Raw genomic sequence first — 21,815 nt, 5'->3', positions numbered from 1 at the left:
TCCTGTTGACTCAAGTAAGAGATTAGCATCTGCTGCCTCCCAAAGGATTTAAGCACATGCTGAAGTATCTGTTGGGTAAGTCTTGGGTCATAGTAGCTGATTAGGAAACAAATTGAGAAGATCAAGGTGAAGGGAAAGAAGAGCAGAAAGCAGAAATTCCTTTACAATTAAGATGAAATGCAGAACATTCTCTTTGTTCTAACCCAGCAGGATGTAAGACAGCAGGGCTGTTCTGCAGTTCATGCTCATGTTTCTCATATTCACAGCTTCTGATCAAGGTGTAATCTAAAATATTTTATGATAGAATATTGTTTTATATGTATTAAAAATAAACAGATAGGAACATTTTACAGTGGGCAGTCATCAGTCTTTCCAGCCTTTCTTCAGTGTTTATGCTGTTATAACTTCTGTGCATATTCAGTGCAGTGCAGTTTGAGAGTCCACAAAATGGGCAGTGACAGTGGTCAGGCTGCTCTAGGGGCTTTTAGAAGAGCATTGGCAGAGCCTCTGTGGGTCATTACTGTTTGTGACTTAGGATGTTTCTTTGTTAGATTCTTCATTTGGAAGAAATAAAAAAAATCATATATCACATCAGGGATGCATTGACACAGAAATGAAGTGGGATTCTATTCTTTGGAGCCTGAGGACAAAGATTAAACACACAAGGCTATTGCAGCAGCAGGGATCCCAGTCTCCAAGAGGGGAAGGGCTGACATGACAAAGCAGTTAGTGGAACTTCTCAGCATAAGTGTTCTTTAGTCTTTTATTATTCTAGCGTGTAACTTTTTGTTGTTGTCTGAAAACTTTAGTCTTAGAGACAAATAACTTTAGGGTCATCTAAACAGCAGCTGCAGAAATATTAAGCCAAGAAAGAGCAGCACACAGAATGTCCTTCCAGAAGCAGAAGACAGACATGATGCTGGAGGCCTGGTACAGCTAGTACAGCTCTAGTTGAAATTTTGATGTTTATTTCCAAACAGCACTTGAAATATATAAGAAAAATATAAGCACCTGCTTTGTTCATCTTTGCATCTTTGTATTTATGTGTATGCATTAATGTGAATTACTGGGGTGGCTACTGCCTTGTGACAAATGGGGATGAAAATCCCCTATTGAAGTTTGATTGGATCATTCCAATACAGATATGGGGTCTGGGTCTGTTTTTGAAGAAATGCCCGCTTTCAAATCTAGCATTAAAAAGCCAGGAATATATATTTTTGGCTAAGAATATAAAAAAATATGTCTGTATTGTAACACTTGAGGTCTTTCTTACTAATTCAGGAAAAATCAAGATAAGGTTCATAGGAAAGGTACAGTGCAACTATGGAGAGTCTGCAGACATTTCTGAAAGCTGCAATTTTTCAAGATGCTGCATTTCCTTCTAGTAAAATGATGTTGTCTCTTTTCAAATTTATACCCATTTGAATGGCCTTGTGACCTATCCATAGAGGTACTACTGTCTTATAAATGATTTATGCTATTTTTAGGATAGTAGAGGGATAAAATATCTCTGTAGTCTTTGTTCTTTGTAGGTCTGAAATGCTGCTAATTTCATGTATTAATGACTGTACATGTAGATTTTGCTTTACAATGTATGAAATAAGTCTTAGTTCCAAGTTACTCCATAAATTGGGTTGGTTTGGATATGTTCAATGATACAGTGAAATGTACATTACTTTCAATAGTGAGATAAGAACATCATACTTTTGAAAATCTTATTTGTTTGAAGGACCATGGTTTGACTGAGTTAGTCCTGACTTTATATATTTAGCAAGGTTTGCATGGGCCAGTATTTTTGTTTTCTAGGTTAATATTTAAGCTAGTGATTCAGAAAGCAAGATTTTCTTCTGGAGGAAATTCTTAGCCTTTTGAGAACTAAACTTTTGCATGACTCAAATTTCCTGTATAAAGGATATTGCAGTTTTCTGGGTGCACAATGAATGCATGGACTTTTTTGGGGCCTGCCACACTTGTGCATGCCTTCACACAGGTGTTTTGTGATCTGAATTGTTTGGGTTCAGTGTGAGATAGTCCTGTTTTGCAGAGTATTGGAAATTTAAACTGTCAGAGAAAGGGGACCAGTGCTTTGGCAGAAGCAGAAGCATGGCTATTTAATTTCAGAAGTTAGCTATAATATTTTCAGTTTCAATAATGAGGGCAGCAGGTTCAATAATTAGGGAATGAGAACAGAAGAGTACACTTACTGTGGCTTCTTTTAATCTTCTGAAATCTATATGCAGGTATGCATTTATTCCATTGTATGCACCAGGCAGGGTTATTCCATGTATTAATAAGACAAATAATACAACATAAGGCAAAGTGGCTGTTATCCAAACAACCTGCAGACAACAGAGATTCCAAAGGTTAATCAGCTGTTACAGAAGATTTAAGAATATATATGTAAGTACAGCTGGAATTTTCTTGGTTTAGTCCATTCAGTTCAATAGAGAAGCTCTTTTTAGGACATGAGGAAAAATGCTGTTACATGTCATGAATCTTTTCATATATAAATTTACAGATACCAGCAGGAGACAGTTTTGACAAACAGAAGACAGTGTCAGTGTGTGTTAGACTGCTGATTACTCCTCATCTCTGTGTTGTTTACTAAAAAGTGCAGTCATTGCCTGATGTTAAGTGATACTTTCATGAAAATGTACAAAAAGCTCTCAGATGTATCCAGCTCTGAAATTTCTGTTGAGGTATTTTCTGAAGGATGTCAAAGAGTGATTTCCAATGTCTTTCATTAGCTATTTCTCTTGACATGGCATTTTATTTAATAAAAGCAAAGCCTCTTAGACCATTGAAATATTAGTACATTTGTCTAAGAAGTTGCACATTTAAGACAATTTTGAGTATTTAAAAATATTTTCTGGATGAAACCACGAATGTTGAATTGAAAATAATACATTGATAAAAAATTCAGTTGTAATATCACACAAGAAACATGATCGTTTGGTCCCTGAGGATGCTTCAAAATCAGTTATTTATTTTCTTGCTTTCCAAAATTAGGAGACTTCTTAAAATAGACAAAGAATGTAGTCAAGATAGAAGGACAGTATTAGCTCTACCTTTCCTGAAGTCTTCACGCCTTTCCACAGACTAAAGAAAAGAATGATTACCACCACCAGCAGGCAGAGGGAAAGTTGCCAGCGAGGCAAGCCAAGGTCGTGGATTCCACGGCTTTCGTGCAGGTGCAGAACTCCTCGCCTGCATACCACATATACAGAAACAAAGCAAAGTCACTGGGGGAAAAAGGCTTTTGTTCTTCAGTAGGAGCCCTACTGGCATCACTGGCAGTCAGTGAAGGTGCTTTGTGAAGCCTCTGTTCTCTGTCAAATCCTTCAAATTATGTCTTAGGCATGTCTTAAGTAAAAGTTTCTGAAAGCAATTCTTGCTTCATAAGTTGAGAGATGTTTGTCCAATTCTGCTAACAAAATAAACTCTCAGAATTCAAATGAGTCAAAGAAAGGAAAGACCGTTGGTAGACACCTAGAATTAGTGTTTTGCTTGCAGATTGTTGTTATTAAGAAAAGAATGAAAGTAGATGAGAAATACATGCAAAAAAGAGAAGAGAATGTTATGGGGGGAAAGACTAAGAATAAACATTAACAGATGGAGCTGACAGTAGAACAGGGATCTATTTTATTATGCCAGACAAAACGCAAGAGAAACAATTTGTTTAAGCTTTCTGATATTCTAGTCAGAGCTCTAGAAATATATAATTAAAACAGCACCAAGAACTGTGCACCAAGAATCTAGTGCATACATGCATTAGAAATCAGGGATTTGTGCAAAGGAGCTTGGTTTATGCTAAAACTGCAAGGGAGTGTAAATTACATTTGCTATGACTTTGAGATTGTACATCTGGGTTCTAGGAGTCTGTTCAGCTATCTGCAGGAGGGGCAGGAATGGGAAGAGCTCTCAAGTTGAAGCTGCATTCAGACATTCTGGGGAATTTTCTTCTCATTCTCTCCTTCCCCTGGGAAGGAGAATCTGCTGGGAAGATTGTCCTAGTCACCCAAGAGCTCTGGCTCCAGTTCCTGCCTTACTTCCACCCTGCATTCACCTAAAGGGAAATAGTTCACCTCAATTGAAATCTGCAAACACTGATTTGTTTGTTAGTACCACTGACTCTGTTTAGTCTTTGTGCAGCACTTGGGTCCCCCTTTAATTTGGCATCAGACCCTGAACAGCCAACAGGCAGCTCAGCTGCTTCATACTCACACATAAACCTTACTAAAAACAAATTATTGAGGACGTAGGAGGGGCAGCTGCTCAATAGGACTCAGTAAATGAAGGACCCAGTCACAGCTTTAATAACAGAAAATGTTGGAACCAATAAATTCTTCCCTGTGTCTTGGTTTTCCCATCTGTAAAATAAGGATTGTTATAAACGTGTGCTTTGTCTCTACTGTGAGGAATTCAGAACATATTTGTTACAGAAGTGCTGAATATTTACACATAAACAGGGAACCAAATCAGGAAAAAAGAAATGCCAAAGGTTGTGATCTGAAAATTACTTGGTATCATTTTCACTCCAACACATTTAATCTATAGTAGAAAACAGGATTTAAGAGTTTGATATGTAGAATTCCCTGGGATGTTTTTGTCAGACTCGTACTTTCTAGGGAGCTTTAGGTGTTATTCATCCTGTACAGATTTACAGATTGTCTTCTAGAAATTTAGAAAATTTTGCATAAATTATCAAGTTTAAGGTCTTGGAGAAGGCCTCATTTTTTCAATCCAAAATCAATTATAATTTTCATTTTTGTTCCAAATATGTTTACACAGCTCTAAAAGATCATTCTTTCTCTTTTTATTGGAGCCAAAAGTTAACTTGCCTAAATTTGATGTGCTCAATAGAAGAGTGTCATTTATCTAAATTTTAGATGTGTTGCATCAGGTTGATTCAGAATTCAAAAATGTCATCACTAGTCAGTAATTTAGTATGTTAACTAACAAATGTATTTGTTAGTTAACATGTTAAGTACATCTAGGAACATCTAAGTCCTTCTAAAAGTTAGTAGTCATATTTATGAGCTCAAACCTAAATGGCTTCATAAACTAAGAATCAGCAAAATGGATAAGGTATAGACATACTCCTGGTTTCTCAAGCTATATTTCCTATTCTGGTAGTTAGACTATGTTTTTATGATTGAAAACTTTATGCAAATTGTAGATGCTAAAAGAACTGTCAGTGTATACAATGTTCAATCTATAGAAATTAATTTGCATTCTCAATTTAGAAGGCAATTTGAAGCATAATTGGGCTCAATTAGGAAACTCTTCTACATGCATCTTCTGTGTTATATATTTGGGCAATCCTAGTTCAGTCCTCATTGCTGCCAGTTTCCTTCAGAGCATGAAATGAGGTTTTCCAATACCTGTGGAAGGTTAGGCTATCTGCATCAAGCTGATGTGGCCAGAGCCCTTTTTGCAGAGTTTGCCAGGCTCCAGGTATTTTTATTTCACAAATAGCTCTTCCATGCAGCTTGCATCCAGCTGTAGTTCTCATGGCAGTTTGTGTCCACACAGGAGAGTGAGGCAGAGCTTGTGGTACAAAACCTGCAGAGCTGAGCTGGCTCCATGGGCTGGGCACCAGGGTCTCCTCTGTGACTCTGGGTTGGGGGTGCAGTGCTGACAGAGCAGAGTGGCTCCCATGAGGTGCCACAGGGACATCCTGGCTCAGGCCCAGCTCTACAATACCCAGGGCTGCTGTCTGAGCTGCTTGGCTGTCTCTGGATGCTTTGTAAAGAGCTCGGAGTAGGCACAGCTGCAGTGCTGAAGGATCTCCTGGCTCTGGGACAGTTCTGTGCTGCAGCCCAGAGTACAGGAGAGCAGCTGAGCCACCTGAGGTGCAGTGCTTGTGCCCTGGGTGCCTCACCCCCACCCCGGAGTGCTGGGCACAGCCCAGGGGGATGCCAGGGGGATGCAGCAGCATCTGGGTTTTTCTCTAGATATTTCAGCTTCCTCTTGTGTTGGAGAATGGAGCTGTGTAATGGACTGCAAACCGGATTTTGGGAATCACATAATTTACCAGTGGCACCCTGGCTGGCATATAAGTAATTATTTGTACTTAATCATAGAGTATACTGAGTTGGAAGGGACTCTCAAGGATCGTTGACTACAACTGCTACATCTGCATAGGACATCTCTAAGAAATGTCCACATCTCCCATGCCTGAGAGCATTGTCCAAACACTTCTTGAATTCTGTCAGGCTTGGGGTTGTGCCCAGTTCCTTGGGGAGCCTGTTCCAGTGGCCAGCTACCCTCTGGGTGAAGAATCTTTTCCTGATATCCGACATAAACCTCCCCTGACACAACTTCAGGCCATTCCCTCAGGTCCTGTCATCAGTCACCACAAAGAAGAGATCAGTGCCTGTCCCTCCTCTTCCCTCATGAGGAAGTTGTAACTGCACTGAGGTCTCCCCTCAGTCTCCTCTTCTCCAGGCTCAACAGACCAAGTGACCTCAGCTATTCCTCATATAGCTTCCCCTCAGGGCCTTTCACCATCTTCACAGCCTTTCTTTAGATGCTCTATAACATCTTAATGTCTTTTTTTATATTGTGGTGCCCAAAACTGCTCCCAGCACTGGAGGTGAGGCCACCCCAGTGCAGAGCAGAGCAGGACAACCCCCTTCTGTGCCCAGATGACCCCTGATGGCCTGATGCCCCTCCTGGATGCCAGGGCCCTCCTGACTCCTGTTCAACTTGCCAATGACCAGGACCCCCAGGTCCCTTTCCATGGCACTGCTTTCCAGCATCTCACTCCTGTCTGTCTGTACATCCAGGGTTGCCCCACTGTAGATGAAATTTCTTTTTGAGTCACGATAAAACAGTGAATGTTTATCTCAATGCACTGAAAACTTTATTCTCCCACTAAGTTAGCTATTCTGACCTCCTTTGCTACTGGGCCCCATTTCAGCACATTCATGACTCTCCAAAATTTACTGTTTCAGAAGAGAATGGAAAGACTGGATGTGATTAGCATAATATAGGGCTATCCACTCTCATTAGTTCTTGTTGTCTGATTCAGATTTTATAAGAATTTATAGGCAGAATTGCTTGTGCTGACTTTTGAAATGTTTTCTCTTTTGGGAGAAGTTGTTTCACAATTGTTTAGTGGGGATGGGTTCCTGCATCTTTGGGGGCCACAGCTTTGATCACTCCATTTGCTGTGATACTGAACCATGTGGACCCTTTGCCTGGGGTGCCATTTCCAGTGGAGATTTGTACCCTCAAGCACAAACCTCTTGGTCTATAAAAGTAACCTTTGCTATATAGGGTGAGGGTTTTTTTTCAGGATGTTCTTGGTTCACACACTTCTCATAAATTTCATAAATATGATGCTCATAAATATGACAAATGCAGACTGCCGTGACTGAATCTTGGTTTTATTCCTTGTTCTTAGGTGGGCTTTTGCAATTGCTCACAGCTGGGCAGACTTGTGAATTCTGTGAATTTCTTTTGCTGAATCTGGCATGAAGATTTCCCTGTAAAATTTCTCATGCAGAAAGAATGGATTTACAGTCCTGAGAAAAAGTAGTGTCAGAAGGAAATAGCTGTAGCCCAATGTTTGTTGACATTTTCACTGTTTCTTCTAAAAAATTGCCAAGATTGGTTTCTACAACAGATTGTGATTTTTTGCAGGCATGGTACCTTGTGGGAAGAATAGTGCTTTTGTTCCTCCAAGCTGGTATTTTTTAATTGTCAGCATAAATGAAAGCAAGATGGCAATAGACTTTTCCCAGACACAAGAAAGGAGAGAACAAATATAAAGTATGCCTGTGTTCAGATAAAGTATTTAAATAGGAGTAATATGGGATAGGAAAACTTTATTTGTGATATACTTCTGTTCTTCCAAAACAAAAAGGGTTTATATTGAATTATTTTAACATGTGTGGGAAGGATTCTTTTCATTTTCTGTGTTTAATTCCAAACCACTGAAGAGGGAAGGGATTAAAGTAATGTGTGCCCCTAAAGAAATGTGGAGTTGACATTTTATTCCTAACTGGATTTCTTTTATGTCTGGCTATTACTTAGCAGAAAGGCACCAGTTGTTATTAGATTTTAGCTTGGTTTGCCAAGTTTACAATGTACAAATACTTTGTAGTTGATTTTAAGCATCTCTAATGAAGTATTGCAGAGGTCCTGTTCCTTCCTGTTATAAGGAGCTGTCCCCACGACATCAGTGGCACCTTGGCCTGAATTAGGCCTCCACAACTGAAACCAGACTTGGTAAAATGAAACTCTCTAGAAGGCCTCAGTGTAGAAGCACTTCAGCCTCAAGTTCTGCCCAGGTCTTGAGGCTTGAAAACAAAATCCAAATATGTTCTTCAAGCTTCTCCTGTCATTGCCTTGACATGGAATTTGCAACTTGAAATTATTTCTTCCAAGTCTGAGGCTTAGAGGTTTCTCTCTGCTTTTCCTCCTGGCTGGATACCGGACAGCTGATAGATTTGGCTTAGACTGCAAGTTTTCCCTTTTCTCACTCAGTATAAGTAGTGACAGCATATTTCTGCTGAATTGGAGGTACCTTTCTTGTAGTATTTGATGAACTGTCACGTCACAGTACTCCCACTTCCTCCTACAGTTTATTCCTGTGCTGGTGGAGGTAGAGGCAGTCAGCTCTGGCAGCTACAGGGCTTTAGGAAATATTCAGCTCTAAATTCATGGTCAGGCCAGTGTGAAGGAATTATGTCCCAAAAAGAAACATCTGTGTCTTTTCAGAATAATCATACCAACTGTCTGCTTGAGACCTGTCTTGGAAGTACCTCTTCTCAGTCGCTCTCCAGCTGCAAAATAAATGTTTGGTGTTTCTGGTCTCCCTGCTTCCCCCTGAGCCTTCCCACCAGAGGCCAAGAGTTTGTGTGTGAGTGTTCTGATGGAACTACACAACCTAGAGAACCAAGTTTAAGCTGTATCACTTCCCATTTCCCTTTGTGACTTGGCACAAAATATGAAACTTTATAATCAAAAGATTCAACTCTCCTTGTTGTAAGAAGACCATGAGCATGAATTAGGTTATTTGATATAAGAAAGAAACTGTGTTCTGATTTTGTTTATTAGGTTGGATCTGAGTACACTGAGACTTTGTATAAGCTTGGGTTGACACCTGAGCTGTACAGCTGGACCTGATGAGCTCATCCAAATACTGGATAAGTGAATATAATGCCCCTTGTGATTCCCTGTTTTTACAGCTGGGAAAACAGATGTTATAGAGTGTTTTAATTAAGTGGTTACCCTTCTCATTTTTGCAATGTAATCTAGTTGCTAGTAAGTACAGGGCCTACTGACCTAATTACAGCCCTGAAGTTCAGGGATCAAAGCAGGATGAAAAGTGAAATTCCCTTTCAATTCTTACCTTCTGAACACTGCACCTTGACTCTACCTCATGATGAGGAAAGAACCATAATATTTCAATTTTCAGTGTACAGACAGTCATTAATTGAGCTGTTCCCCAGATCAGTGGAACTAAATCAAAATATCGTGAATTGATTCTACCACAGCCTGACCCCCTACAAAGTCAAAATCATTACCCAAGCATCATGTGATAGCAGAAGTTGCAAAGAACCATTTTAAATAATAATAAGGCAAAGCAAGGATGTAGAGATTGCATTTTACTTTACTAAGATTTAAGCTTTTTATTGTAAGGGCAGTAGATTTCACAGCTGTCATTATTTGCCATTTTAGTGAGCTCCTTTGAACTCAAGCCCCAATCTTGTTTTCAAAGCACTGAGTTTCATTTACCCAAACCCCTGCCAGCAGTTTGTGTTTCTTTCACTGTGCTGTCTTCAGAGAAGGAACAGCAGCCACAAAGGTTAAAGAGCTATTTACAGAGACCTCAAGATCCCTACTGGTTATTTATGGTAACAGTGTTTTCCCTTCGTTTCTGTAGGGTTACTACCGTCTACTAACTGCTTAGCAGGTGTGCGCCCTGTTATCCTTCTATTCCCAACACAGAAATATTAATTAATTCATTATTCAATGTAATTCAACAGCTGATTCAATAGCTTGATGATCATCCCCTTTCTTTCTCCTAATCAAATCCCATTTTCCCCTTTAAGTCCATAATGAAAATATTTATACAGAGATTGGCATCTTTGTTTTGTAGTTCAGTTGTTAATTTATATACCTTTTGGGGTTTGATGCCTGCTGTTTGATTTGAGTGTGTCTTTGCCTGTCTCAGCCCCTGTTGTAGAACAGTCTTTTGCTTGGGCATTGGTAAAAGCCTGTCTTTCTATAACCTGGCTCTTTCCTCCTGCTCAGTGTTTCATCTCACTTCATTGAACTATTGAACAGTGGAGCACACACAGGGGTCTGCTGTTGCCCTGAAATATTTTTTGAGTAGAGAAACAGTCCAAATCTGTGAACAAATGGTTATTTTAAAGCCCTAAACTCAGCTCAGTTTGGCATGCAGTCACCTTTGTCAGAATATTGCTGTGTTGCCTTGCCCTAGCAAAGCTGGTGCAAGCAAAAGTGGCACAAAGAGAAGATTTGTGTCTTGTCCAATTCCATTTTGCTCAGTAGCAAGCACTTCATTAGCACAGGAGAAACCAGAGATCACAGATGCAAAAGTCTTAGTCACCCAGGAACACAGACCAACATTACAGCTCCATTGTAATTTTAGTCTTCTGAGGCTCATTCTAGAGGCTGGATACAAACTATTTTACCTTCAAGAGGAAACTCCCTTAGACATAGAATTTTGAATAAATAGCAAAGTCAGGTCAACACTTACTCATAAAATTCAGCTGCAGGAGTGAGCTTGTACTTTGAGTATTTAGTACCATTGCCAAGCACTGATGCATTGAAGAGTTTGGGATCTGTACAGTTTGGGCTGTTCCAGCTGTTGTGGCAGTTTGTCCAGGGGAGCTCAAATGTGAATGATGAAAATAGATAATACAGAGACCAAGCTATGATAACGTTGTAGTAGAAACCCACGTAAAGAGCTATGAGTATCACTGCATAGCCTACACCTAAAGACAAAGGAAAATGAGATTATACATTGCATTTGACGTGCAACAATATACTCAAACACTGGAGTTAAACTCAACCACACATGATAGCAAATTCATTTTAGGTCTTCACACCAATAAAAAGGAATTTTTGACATTTGCATACACATATGAGGACACGATGTACCTGACCTCTAAACAAAAAATTACAGAAATGCTTCTGGAAAATGACTGGCTTTTATCAAATCCAGTTGTTTGTCAGAAAAAGAAATTAAGCAGTGCAATGTCAAAATTTGTCCTTGTACAAATCCATTGCTGATTTGCTTCCAATGCAGAAGATTGCAAGCCCATGTTAGGAGCGAAACTCATTTCATCTTCATGACGTCAGGGACCTTGGCAACTTCTCTTGGAAAAGTAAAGCTTGACACTTAAATGAAGTTTCCCTATGCCTCACATTCCCACCCTGAACTAGTTTGGAACAGACACTGATCCATCTTGCTTCTTTCCCATTACTACTCTCTAGACTGGCTTCCATCAGCATGTAACTGGCTCCAAACCATGCATGAAATAGTCTGTGCTGTTCCACTGAGGTCTCTAGGTGGATTTTGGGCATGCCAGCAAAACTTGGCGAATATCAGGTTGGGGCTAAATTGCGTGGGACATTCAACCTTTTTTACTCTCTCTCCAGGATTACAGAATTCAGAGTGTAAGCATTCTCTTTTGACTTTGAACATTTGCTTTGTATTTTTGCATAACATGAAGTGTGGCTGGAGGGTCTCTTGAGCAAGTGCACATTCTCCTCATGAAAATGGACATTTTCCAACAGTTTGGGAGGAAGTTTTGATACTAATTTTGAAGCCAAATAAAAGTTGGCTGGCAAAATTGTTCAGAAATCTTGCTTTGCCTCGACTTCAATCATTCTTTCTTTATTGTGTGTGCAGCTTTGCTCTTGGAATCCTCCCTCAAAGTTGTATGTACTGCATATAAAAGGTAGCGACCACAGATATTTTATGAATGTTATCACTGTCACTGTGGCTACTGTCACAGCAACTAAGTGCAAACCTTTACTTATAGCTTTCTTCAGTTTAATTGGAAGCCTAGCAGTTGGAGATTATTAGAATTTCTTATTTCTTTGTAAAGAAAGGAAGTAGCAAACACTGTGAGTATTAATCCCAGTTTAAAATTTGCATAAGAAACAGATGCTGACCCTGAAGGAGTTGGCAGTTCAAAGCCTGCTGCATGTACAAAAGTTACTCTTTGCTCTGCAGGAGGCTTTTAAACTGTAGCTCACCCCTAACAATGGGGAAATTATTGTGAAAGTCAAGATGAAACAGTATTTTCAGATCCTTGGTGCTTAAATGAATCTAGTACTTGAACACTCAAAGTCTAGTGATACACCATGATCAACAGAATGGACAGGAGGGAGGAATCCCCCAGAAGAATAATTCTTAAGTATTCAGGTAAATGCTAAAACACTAAGCATGGATAAGATATGAAATACTAAAATTCGATGATAGTTGTTAAAAAAAGTGTTCCTGAATTCCTCCAGTCCAGGAGGACAATGAGAGATGTTTAATATTGAGATTAAAAAATACTGGATCAAATGTGTTTTAAATAGCTCTTCCCTGTGAGCTTAAGAATGTTCAGGAATGAATTTGCTCTTGTGTTTCTAGGTTTTCTTAAAAGTAATGCTGCACCACCCACAGTCTAAAATACACCCTGGAAAAAAATGCAGAGATGAGAACAGACTGTGTTACAAAGGTTACAGGGTATATTTGTAATTGCATATGTTATGATAGCATCTCATTAAAAGTAGACTGCTTACAGTTCATAGCAATAATATTCAGAGCTAAAATTAGAACTATAGTGCTGTTCATTTAGAGAAACTGTTATAAATTTGTGTAGACTGTGTACTTTTGCTTTGAGTGAGAGATTTGAGTTGTCCCAGAAACAACTCCAAAGCATTAGCAGTAAAATGTGTTTGCATGTTATCAGAGGTTTCAGTCAAAACTTTAAAAGTACAGAGTTTATACTGAGGTGCAAATATGTCTCAGTGCCTATTACTTTTTGAGAATCAAACAACTTATGCTATTCTATAGTCTTGTAATAAGAAACCTTAAAAATCAACAGTAATGTATGTTTAGTCCACCTTGAAAATGTCAGCTTAAAAACACAGCTGGAATGTCAACAAGAATATACATGAAATAAATTCTATTTTCCCTTTCTCATAATCTTTTCAATCCTGAAGTCAACACAGAATACCTCTGAACACAGTGGTATTTAGCTCAAATGCTTTGAGATCCTGAAGGTCTAATTTTTGCATTTAGGTTTTCAAAATCCTCATTGTCGTCCAAAGTTCTATGAATAATACCAACAGGAATTTTATTGAACAAGGGTGTTCAGGTTCCTGGGCACTGAGATGAATTTTGTTTCCCATGATGAGATTATAGAAGGACTAGGTAAATCTATATGAGTTAATTTTAAAATTTTGGGGCACATTATTTTATTAGCTTGCTTACTTATTTTTTGTTATATTGCTGGTTTTGCTGTGAGTTTTGGGTTTGAGTGGAAAGAAAAATCCCCTTCACTTTTCTTATTGTGTGGCACTAGACTGCTTGAAGAGGAAAGCTGTATTTTGAGAAAGAAGACTAACATTTACTCAGTGTAACCTATATCCAAGCAGCGGATACATCAAGTTTGGATTGCTATTGTTAAGCCCCTCAGCTTTTGTCAGTCCCAGGATGAACATGACCTGAATTTTAAGGTTCTAAGGTCAGAGGAGCTTGCCTGGTTTAATTTCAGATATCTGTGTGTTGAAAAGGCTTTTGCATAAGATTTTAGATACAGTCTGGTATACATACAAAGGAACTTACATTTTTTGCTGGCAAGCAATGCTTAAAAAAATTCTTGAGGTTCCTGTACAGAACACATACAGCTTCTTTCATACATTGATCATTTCCTGATCAAAGCCAAACACCCAGAAGCACCTAACCTATTTTTTCCTGCAGAATGATGCAGTGCCCAAACAACACTCCACAGCCTTTTGTTCAGTGATACTGGAGAGTTAGTCCTAGTGGAAAACATTCAATAATGATAATGGTTCAATTTTAATAAATGTTTTTCATTGCTAAATCTGAAAGACACTTTACAAAGACTATCAGAATCATAGCTCCCACTTCACAGGCAGGAAAACAGAGGTAGAGAGATACCACAGAGAAAGTATCTGTGATGTTCCAAGTGTACTGGCCGAACCTACAGTCTCCACAACTTCATTTTAGTGTTGTACCCACTGTGGTGTGTTGTCTCCTGCAGAGAAAGTTCCATGCCCTGAATGGAGTAGTAGTTACCTTAGTCAATGGGAAAGACAGGGCTGAACTAACCTGGATGGGATTTGGTATTTCCAATGTTTGGATTGGCAAACTCCTCCCTCCACCTAGAGACGCCCAGTTCCTCCCGGTACACAGGGGAAAGGGAGGGCAGGGCTGAAATGCTCCTGCTCGTTGCCCTCTGTCACACTCAGCCAGCAATCACCCTGATGATGATTTCTATGGCTTTTCCCATTCTGTGCTTCCCCTTTGATAGCATAAAGACTTCTGACTTTGAGGGCTGGGGAAAGGTCGCCAAATGGCACATTGTCCATGAAAGGTGAGAGATCTTTAAGTTTGTGATCATGTGTGTGGCACCCTCAGGTGCTGTTCAAGGGCACAGAGGAACACTTACCTTTGAAAACTGGACAGATTTTCCACACAGTGGCAGCCCCTTCTCGGTTATATTGTCCCAGTGCTAATTCCATATAGAACAGAGGCATTCCAGCAATGATTAAGAAGAGGATGTAGGGAATAAGAAAAGCACCTGAAAAGACAGTAAAGAGACATTGTAGTCTTTGTGTTGGTTGCATTTTTCTTTCTCTGTTGCTTACTTTTACTGGTTAAAGACAAAACCACTGCTTTTGGGAAATAGAAAGGGAATATCAGGAAGGATGAACCCATATATCCTCATCTCTTTCCTGTATTTTTTAAAGGTCTCAGAGACAGAATCCCTGAAAAAAGTTATAGGCCATAACTCCTAATTCCCCTAAACGCTTCCCTCTGCTTTTTTGGCTTTAAAGAGGAAAAAAAAGTGTCTGAAAATTAATCCCTAACTGAAGAAGAAAAAAAAGCTCAAGACACTTGCATACCTGAAAGGGAAAGGGACTATGAAAATTTTTTTAAAGATTTTTTTAGTGTAGTATTTTCAGAAGGGAACACAGAACCAGCAACAGAAGAGAAAAATGTGAAATCTTGTAAGTGCAGCTTAAATGACTGTGTGAAGTGTCTGCAGGAACCTCTGGCTTGAAAACTAATTACTACTGGTTAATTATATAGAATTTGAACTTCCACAACATATTTTGAATTTTGCTGTAATAAATTCCCTTATTCCTATGAAATGTGTTAGACAGCACACCCCTTTCCAACCTAGGGACACTCATGGCCATTACTGTGGAGAATGTGGAGGTTCCTGCTGGGCCCCTGTAGAGCATCTTGATATTGCAGCAGGACAGTGGAACCCTTCCCAGGACTGAGCATTCTTCTGTGAGTTTGTACTGTCACTGAGGAACTGTCACCTTCGGAAAAATCCCAGTGTGTCAGCTATTATAGCACAAAAAGTATTGCCAGCTGAAATACAAAAGGATCACCTAATGTAGAAACTACCTGAAAATATCTTAGCTATTTTATATGATCCAGGTCACAGAGAGATTATCCCCGTGCATGGCTACATGTGATACTATAAAGCAATTATAGCTGGTGCCATGTTTAATAACTGTGGGCTCTGACAGTTCTCTGCTTTGTGGTACATGCAAAGGGTAGCTGTCATTATATTGTGCAGCTGGCTTGGTCAAGAGGAGTTCAATTATTATTAAACTTGCCTGTATTAAAAACATTATTGGATTGCTTTAATAACTAGAGAGCTGACAGAGTAATTACATACACTGACTAAATGACTTAAGGCGTTACCTATGAAAAGGAAACCAGATTGTGAATATCATGGTTCAGTTTTTCAACAAAAGGAAAAACAACAGTAGCTTGACTATTTCTCCTAATAGCAAGTAGTACAAACTTTTGCAAACCTTTAAATCTGTTGTGCTTGTTTAGAAATTTGAAAACTTCCTTTGTAAAAGGATGTAAGTTTGCATTGCTCCTAAATTTATACACTTACAGGAGGTAAAAAGCTGAAAGCATGACTGTAGCTTTTTAAAACTTGCCAGTAAGCAAAATGAATTACATGTTTAAAAAGTATGTTTGAACATACTTTGAAACATAAGTTTGAAACGCGTATTGTTATTGAATAGTTGTTTCATTACCTTTTGAGCTTGCTTTTCACAGATATTACTGGTGTAAATTGCCTCTCATGACTGCTTAGAAAGGGAATTTTGACTATATACTGGAGAATAGAATTGAAAAACAAACTCTGCTCTCTTAGTCATACCACCAATCTACTTCTAAAAGTAACGTGCTGTAACATAATGGTAAGGACAATGTATTCAGCATTCAGTCATAAGTTTAGTCATTTGAAAGTTGAAACCTTGCAATGAAACAGAGGCAAGGTATATCAACAGAAAGAAAAAATAGCTTAAACCTTGGAGAATGCATATGAAAAATTGAAATGTATTGGTTGTATCCCTTTGGGGGCAAAAATCTTCTTCATGATAGAATATATTATAAATTCAATTTGCATTTGCATAAGCAACTACAGTATCAATGATACACATTTTGGTAATTTTGGTAATTTTGTTTATAATCTGTTTTCTATGATTGCCATGTCGAACTGTTGTACATTTGAACACTGTACAGAAAAAAAGATATTTCTAACAGATACTTAATATCCTGCAGTTCTGAGTTCTGTTCAATGTTGGAACATACTCAGCAAAATCAGTCTGGGATACTACATATTGCTTTCACTATATCTAGTATCTGGAAAAATTATTTTAGGTGGTTTTGCTGTTAGATTTCCTGCAAGTGAGCTTTTGAAGCGCCACACTTGTCTTGCTTTGATTGCATTGCAGTGTGTGGAGCTGACTCACAAACCTGGCTTGTATTTGGGAGGTATGGAGTTTGCAGGGAGTGATGTTTGATTAATGTCATAAGACTGTGGAAAGCATGATGCCTATTCAGGGAAAATTGTGTTTGTGAGGATTAATCCTGGAGATGGGTAGTGGACATACGTATTAAATGCGAGTTTAAAATACGCAGTTTTTAAGTATGACTAATAGCAAGATGAACTGTGAAGTGTACTGTACTTAGGCATACTTGCTCAAGTGTCATCTGTTTGGCTGCGAGTCATTCCAGGCTCTCGTTAAAGGAGGTTTCTTTCTTTTTTTTCTTCCCCCGCCCTGCCCCCGCAAGGGATTAATAAGGTGTGGTGTAATTTTCATCAAAGAGCAGTTACACAGTATGGCAGGGTTACTTTTCAGGTGCTAAGTGATTGAAGTATTTTGAAATTGAGATAAATACCAAAGTAAGGGTGCTTAGTCATATTAGTTTGACTTAATGTTTTGGAGTCTTCTGGAAACTTCTTGTTTAGCAGCTTCTGGTTAGGTAAAAAATAACAAAAAGTCAGGTACTTTTGTAAGTGTCTTTATATTTGCTCTTATTTTCCTCACCAATATCCAGAATCAATTTTCAGTGGTGTTTGCTCAACCCTTTCTGGGATCAAGGGCCCTTCGAAGAAAAATAAATGATGGTCAAAATATTCAGATTTCCACCTGAAACAGATATAGAGTAGAGTAGAATGGTCTGCAAATGCTTGTAAAGAGCCTATGTGTGAGAGCTGACCAGTGGTGCTCTGGGCTTGCACAGGGGCTCTGTCTTAGGGCTGTTTAGGAGCAGTGTCCTATGAACAAGAGGTGTTGTTTGGAAGTTCTTACAGTCCTGTTTGTGTGAATACACTGTGGGCCAGGGAGGAGGCAAAGCAGTCCTGGTGGGCCTCTTGCTTTAGACCCACTGGTGTGAACTGAAGCATCAGCCCAGACTTCTCTGCAGGAGCACTCGCTGTTAGTGCCCACCCTGTCTGGGAAGTCAGAGCGAGTTCAGAAGGGTGGCACCATGTGTCACCCTGCCCGTGCCACTGGCCACAGAAACTGCACTGCTTTAATTGCATGAATCCAGCGCCACATTTGGACAGGCCAGACAGCTGAACTCTCAGGAAGCAGAGCTTGGCTAACACTTCAGACAAGCTTGCCAAGATCTACCTAGCTCAGCGAGCTGAGGGAGCGCAGTCTGTGCGATCGCTGCCTTGGCAGTAACGCGCTGATAGCACTCGAGGGGATTCCACTCCCCCACGGTGTGAGCACGCAGCTGCATCCCACAAGGCAGCACTAGCTTCAGCAATCCCTAATGGCTCCTAATTTCCCTCTACAGCTAAAAAGCTGAAGTCATTAACATCTGTAATACAGCTCTGGCACAAGAGCCATACTTGACTCTCTACTGAGTCACATGCAGCTCGAGAGCCACAGGTTGGCCTGAGACTGTTGTGAACTGCTGCATCTCTCTCCTGACAGATTTCACAAGGTCCACGTGTCCCTTTAAGGACCAGTGCAATTATGAGGTTAAGACAGTCTTACACAAAGCTAGGTTAGGTCAAACTCTCTGCTTCTACAAGAACCATCTATGTGAAACGTCAAGTGGAAACTTCAAGAGATGTATTTTTTAAAAACTATTACATTTAATTAATGATGGACAAAATACAAGACAGACTTTGTGTTCCTGTGTTCAGACTTTGTATTCCTGTGTTCACCAAAATAACATCTTAATTTTGCTATACCAGAAACCACATGGAGTGTTTCCTCTCGTCATCAGCATTCCCAGCATCCTAAAGGGTGGGAAGCAAAAGCTCTAAATATTCTGCTCAGTCCTACCAGGAGGTCTCATCTCACTTTTAAACCCCAGAAAGAAAGAAGCATTAATTAACTAATGGCTGAAAAAAGATAATTTAAGCAGCTGTGGTTATCCTAAAAGGATTTTTGATGCACATACAAGAAGTAGGCCAGCACAGGGGTAGTTGAAACAATTTTGAACTCTTTGTGTTTGTTAGCCTTCTGCTTTTGTTACCATGGTTATTTCTAGTCAAAATGTTATACTGGCAGTGGTGTCTGCTAAAACAACAAACTTTGAACAAATATTACAGTGCATTTTCCAATAGGAGTGTTTCCAGAATTTGTGCAGGAAAAATCTAAAAGCAGAGATCTCCCATTTGGTGAACTGAAATACAAGCTAATATCTCTACTAACATTGATCAACTGATCTTTTTTTCATTCAGAATAAATAGTACACCAAACAATATAAACAAACATTTGATAGAATGTAGTACATTCACTTGGACAACAAGGAAAATGGGTGGAAACTCAGATCTGTGCAGACTCTTGTGAATGAAAAACAAAATCAGTGATGCAGAGTTCTTGAAATCTAGATTGTACAAGATCACCATGGGTAGAAAATGAGGCAATTGGAAAGGCAGGTGTTTCTAGTGCGTGGATGTCATCTGGCTCTTCAGCAGACAGGCCTCCAAGCCTGCACAGCCTCCAAGGGCACCTCTGAAGGAGGGGAGCTGGAGCCTGCTGCTGACAGCTGGGAGGAAGGGGTGAAACACTGGGACCTCACTGACCTGAGATTAAAAGCAATGAGGGTCTGTGTGGTACAGCAAAGAGAAGTCAGAGCTACAAAGGAGCATGATGGAACCTCAAGTCAAAGACAAGATGATGATGGTAACAGCAGCTGTATGATGATGTTGACAGCAGCTAGCAGGAGACATTGGTTGTAAAAAATAACATTTTTCTGCAAAACAAATCGCATGACATACTATAAAAACTTCAGCAGCACTTTATGCATGTAAAATTCTCCAGGTATACAATAAAATCTTCCAAGTATGCAACCTTTTTAAATAGAAAGTATTTCTGAATCATAAAACCAGTGGATCTATACCATGGTGAGTGGTGTGTTTCTCTTAAAGCCTTTACATTTAGCTACTCCCTCTAACCAACAGTTGATAGATTTGAGCTTATTTATATTACTACTCTCAATTTGGGCTCAGAGCCTTCAGTTTTTTTCAGAATTGCAATTTTAACAGCATTCCTTTCACTCAAAAGAAAGTGAAAACAAATAGTTTCCAGAAATGGTTCAGTGCTGTTGGCTGAGGCCAGCTGAAGCCTGCATTTTTTGTCTTCAGCTGTTAACCTGCTACTGTCTTAAAATCACTTGAAGTAACTTGAAGTGCAGTGTATTTATAAGCTGGTCACCGATTAGTAACAGAAGGGGTTACCTAGGCACTCCCCATGCAAATCCAATCATCCATCTGCCTTTTGTTAGAAGAGTCATGAGCTAAAGAAACCCATTAGTAGCTATTTTGAACAAATTAATGAGAGTTAAATATATCCAGCCACTCAGAGCAGCATGATTCATTCATAAATAACAGCCAAGTCATTGGCCAAGGTCCTATTTACATAAATTAATGAAACAATCACATTTACAACAATGTGTAGTTTAAAGATAATTGCAGGCACATACAAGAACAGGACTCTGCCTATGTTGTTTGGTAGGAAATTAAAAAATAAATGAAGAGACATGATGGGTATGAGAGAATGTAAATCAGGTTGATCCAAGATGGACAGTGTGGCAGTGGGAGCTCTGGAGATTTGCAGGGGCTTCCTGCTGCTGGCCTTCACTCACTGTGTCTGGCTTAGGAAACGAACAATTCCCATCATTTGCCATGAGTGTGACCATGGAAAGTCCAAAGATCTGCTTTATGGGTTGCAGTGATAGCTTTTAACATACTGCCTCTATAGCAGAGGTACTATTGGAGCTGCATCTTTTGTTTCTAGATCAATGCAATAAGGTGAGTTTTATCTTTGTTTGATAAGTAAATACTTGGAGTTTGTAACAAAATGAAAGCCTAGCTACTAACATTCCTGCCCAAATCCACCATCTTGATTTTGTGCTTTTTTCTTTTTTAACTACCTGGCTGGTTTAAACAAGAGAGGAGAGTGTGAGTGAGCTGGACTGTGGAGCCAGCTTGTACATTGTTCTGTTATTTATGTCATCCCTATTGCTAATGCTCAATGGGACAGGGGCTGTAGGAGTGGTAGTATCCTTTCCTGGACGGACAACACTGTTGGGAACAAACCAGCAAACTTTATAGTTCACAAACTCTTCAGAAGGTCCTAGTCAGGGGAGATGTGTAGTACAGGACTACTGGGTGAGCATGCAGATGCCTTCCTGGAGAACTCCTGCTTCACAACAGCCATGACTGGAAGCTTAAGAGATATTAAATTAAGAGGGAAAAAATACTATTCTAGCATTTAATTAATAGGAATGTTCTATTCGTGTTTTTTTCTCCAACCTTGCAATTATTAGGGGTGACATGAGGATATATTCACCTGCAATTGCATATCAACAAAACCACCCAGGTAAGGTGTAGGCTGTACTTCTGATGTACAAGAGCAAGGTGCCTGTCAAAATGTACCCTGATTTATTGGTGGCAGAACATCCAAGGCTAAAAATGTTTTTGAATGAAGATATCAGAAGGTATTTTCTGTGAGCTTATGGATTGAGATAAGCAAGTTTTCCTAGATTCCAGCACTAGATTCACAACAGCGTAACATCATATGATAAGTTTTCCTTGAACTGTTAAGTACTGAAAATGTATTTTCTGTGATCTATGGAACATCATCATGGAAACAAAAGGAAATACTACTTCATCAGCTTAGCTGTCTCCTAAATCTACGGAGAGTTGGTGCCAGGAAGATTTTGGCAACCACAGTTCTACTCTGGTTCAGATACAGACTGTTAGTCATAGTTTTCTCATCTCAGAGAACATGTATGTTCATTT

General features: G+C 39.4%; 1 protein-coding gene across 1 annotated transcript in view; it reads right to left on the bottom strand.

Annotated features, from left to right (window-relative positions):
- SLC6A2 (solute carrier family 6 member 2) overlaps positions 1-21,815 on the bottom strand; it is a 58,514-nt gene that overhangs the window by 23,244 nt on the left and 13,455 nt on the right. Inside the window, exons 2-5 of the mRNA XM_063410897.1 lie at positions 14,676-14,807; positions 10,739-10,976; positions 3,069-3,207; positions 2,205-2,339 (exon numbers count right to left, since the gene is read on the bottom strand). Of these exons, the coding sequence (XP_063266967.1) occupies positions 2,205-2,339; positions 3,069-3,207; positions 10,739-10,976; positions 14,676-14,807 (644 nt within the window). The remainder of the gene's footprint in view (positions 1-2,204; positions 2,340-3,068; positions 3,208-10,738; positions 10,977-14,675; positions 14,808-21,815) is intronic.

This window comes from Prinia subflava, chromosome 13, assembly GCF_021018805.1.
Source record: "Prinia subflava isolate CZ2003 ecotype Zambia chromosome 13, Cam_Psub_1.2, whole genome shotgun sequence".
Taxonomy (NCBI): domain Eukaryota; kingdom Metazoa; phylum Chordata; class Aves; order Passeriformes; family Cisticolidae; genus Prinia; species Prinia subflava.
Note: the sequence above shows the minus strand (reverse complement) of the source record. Positions and strands in the feature narration are given on the sequence as shown.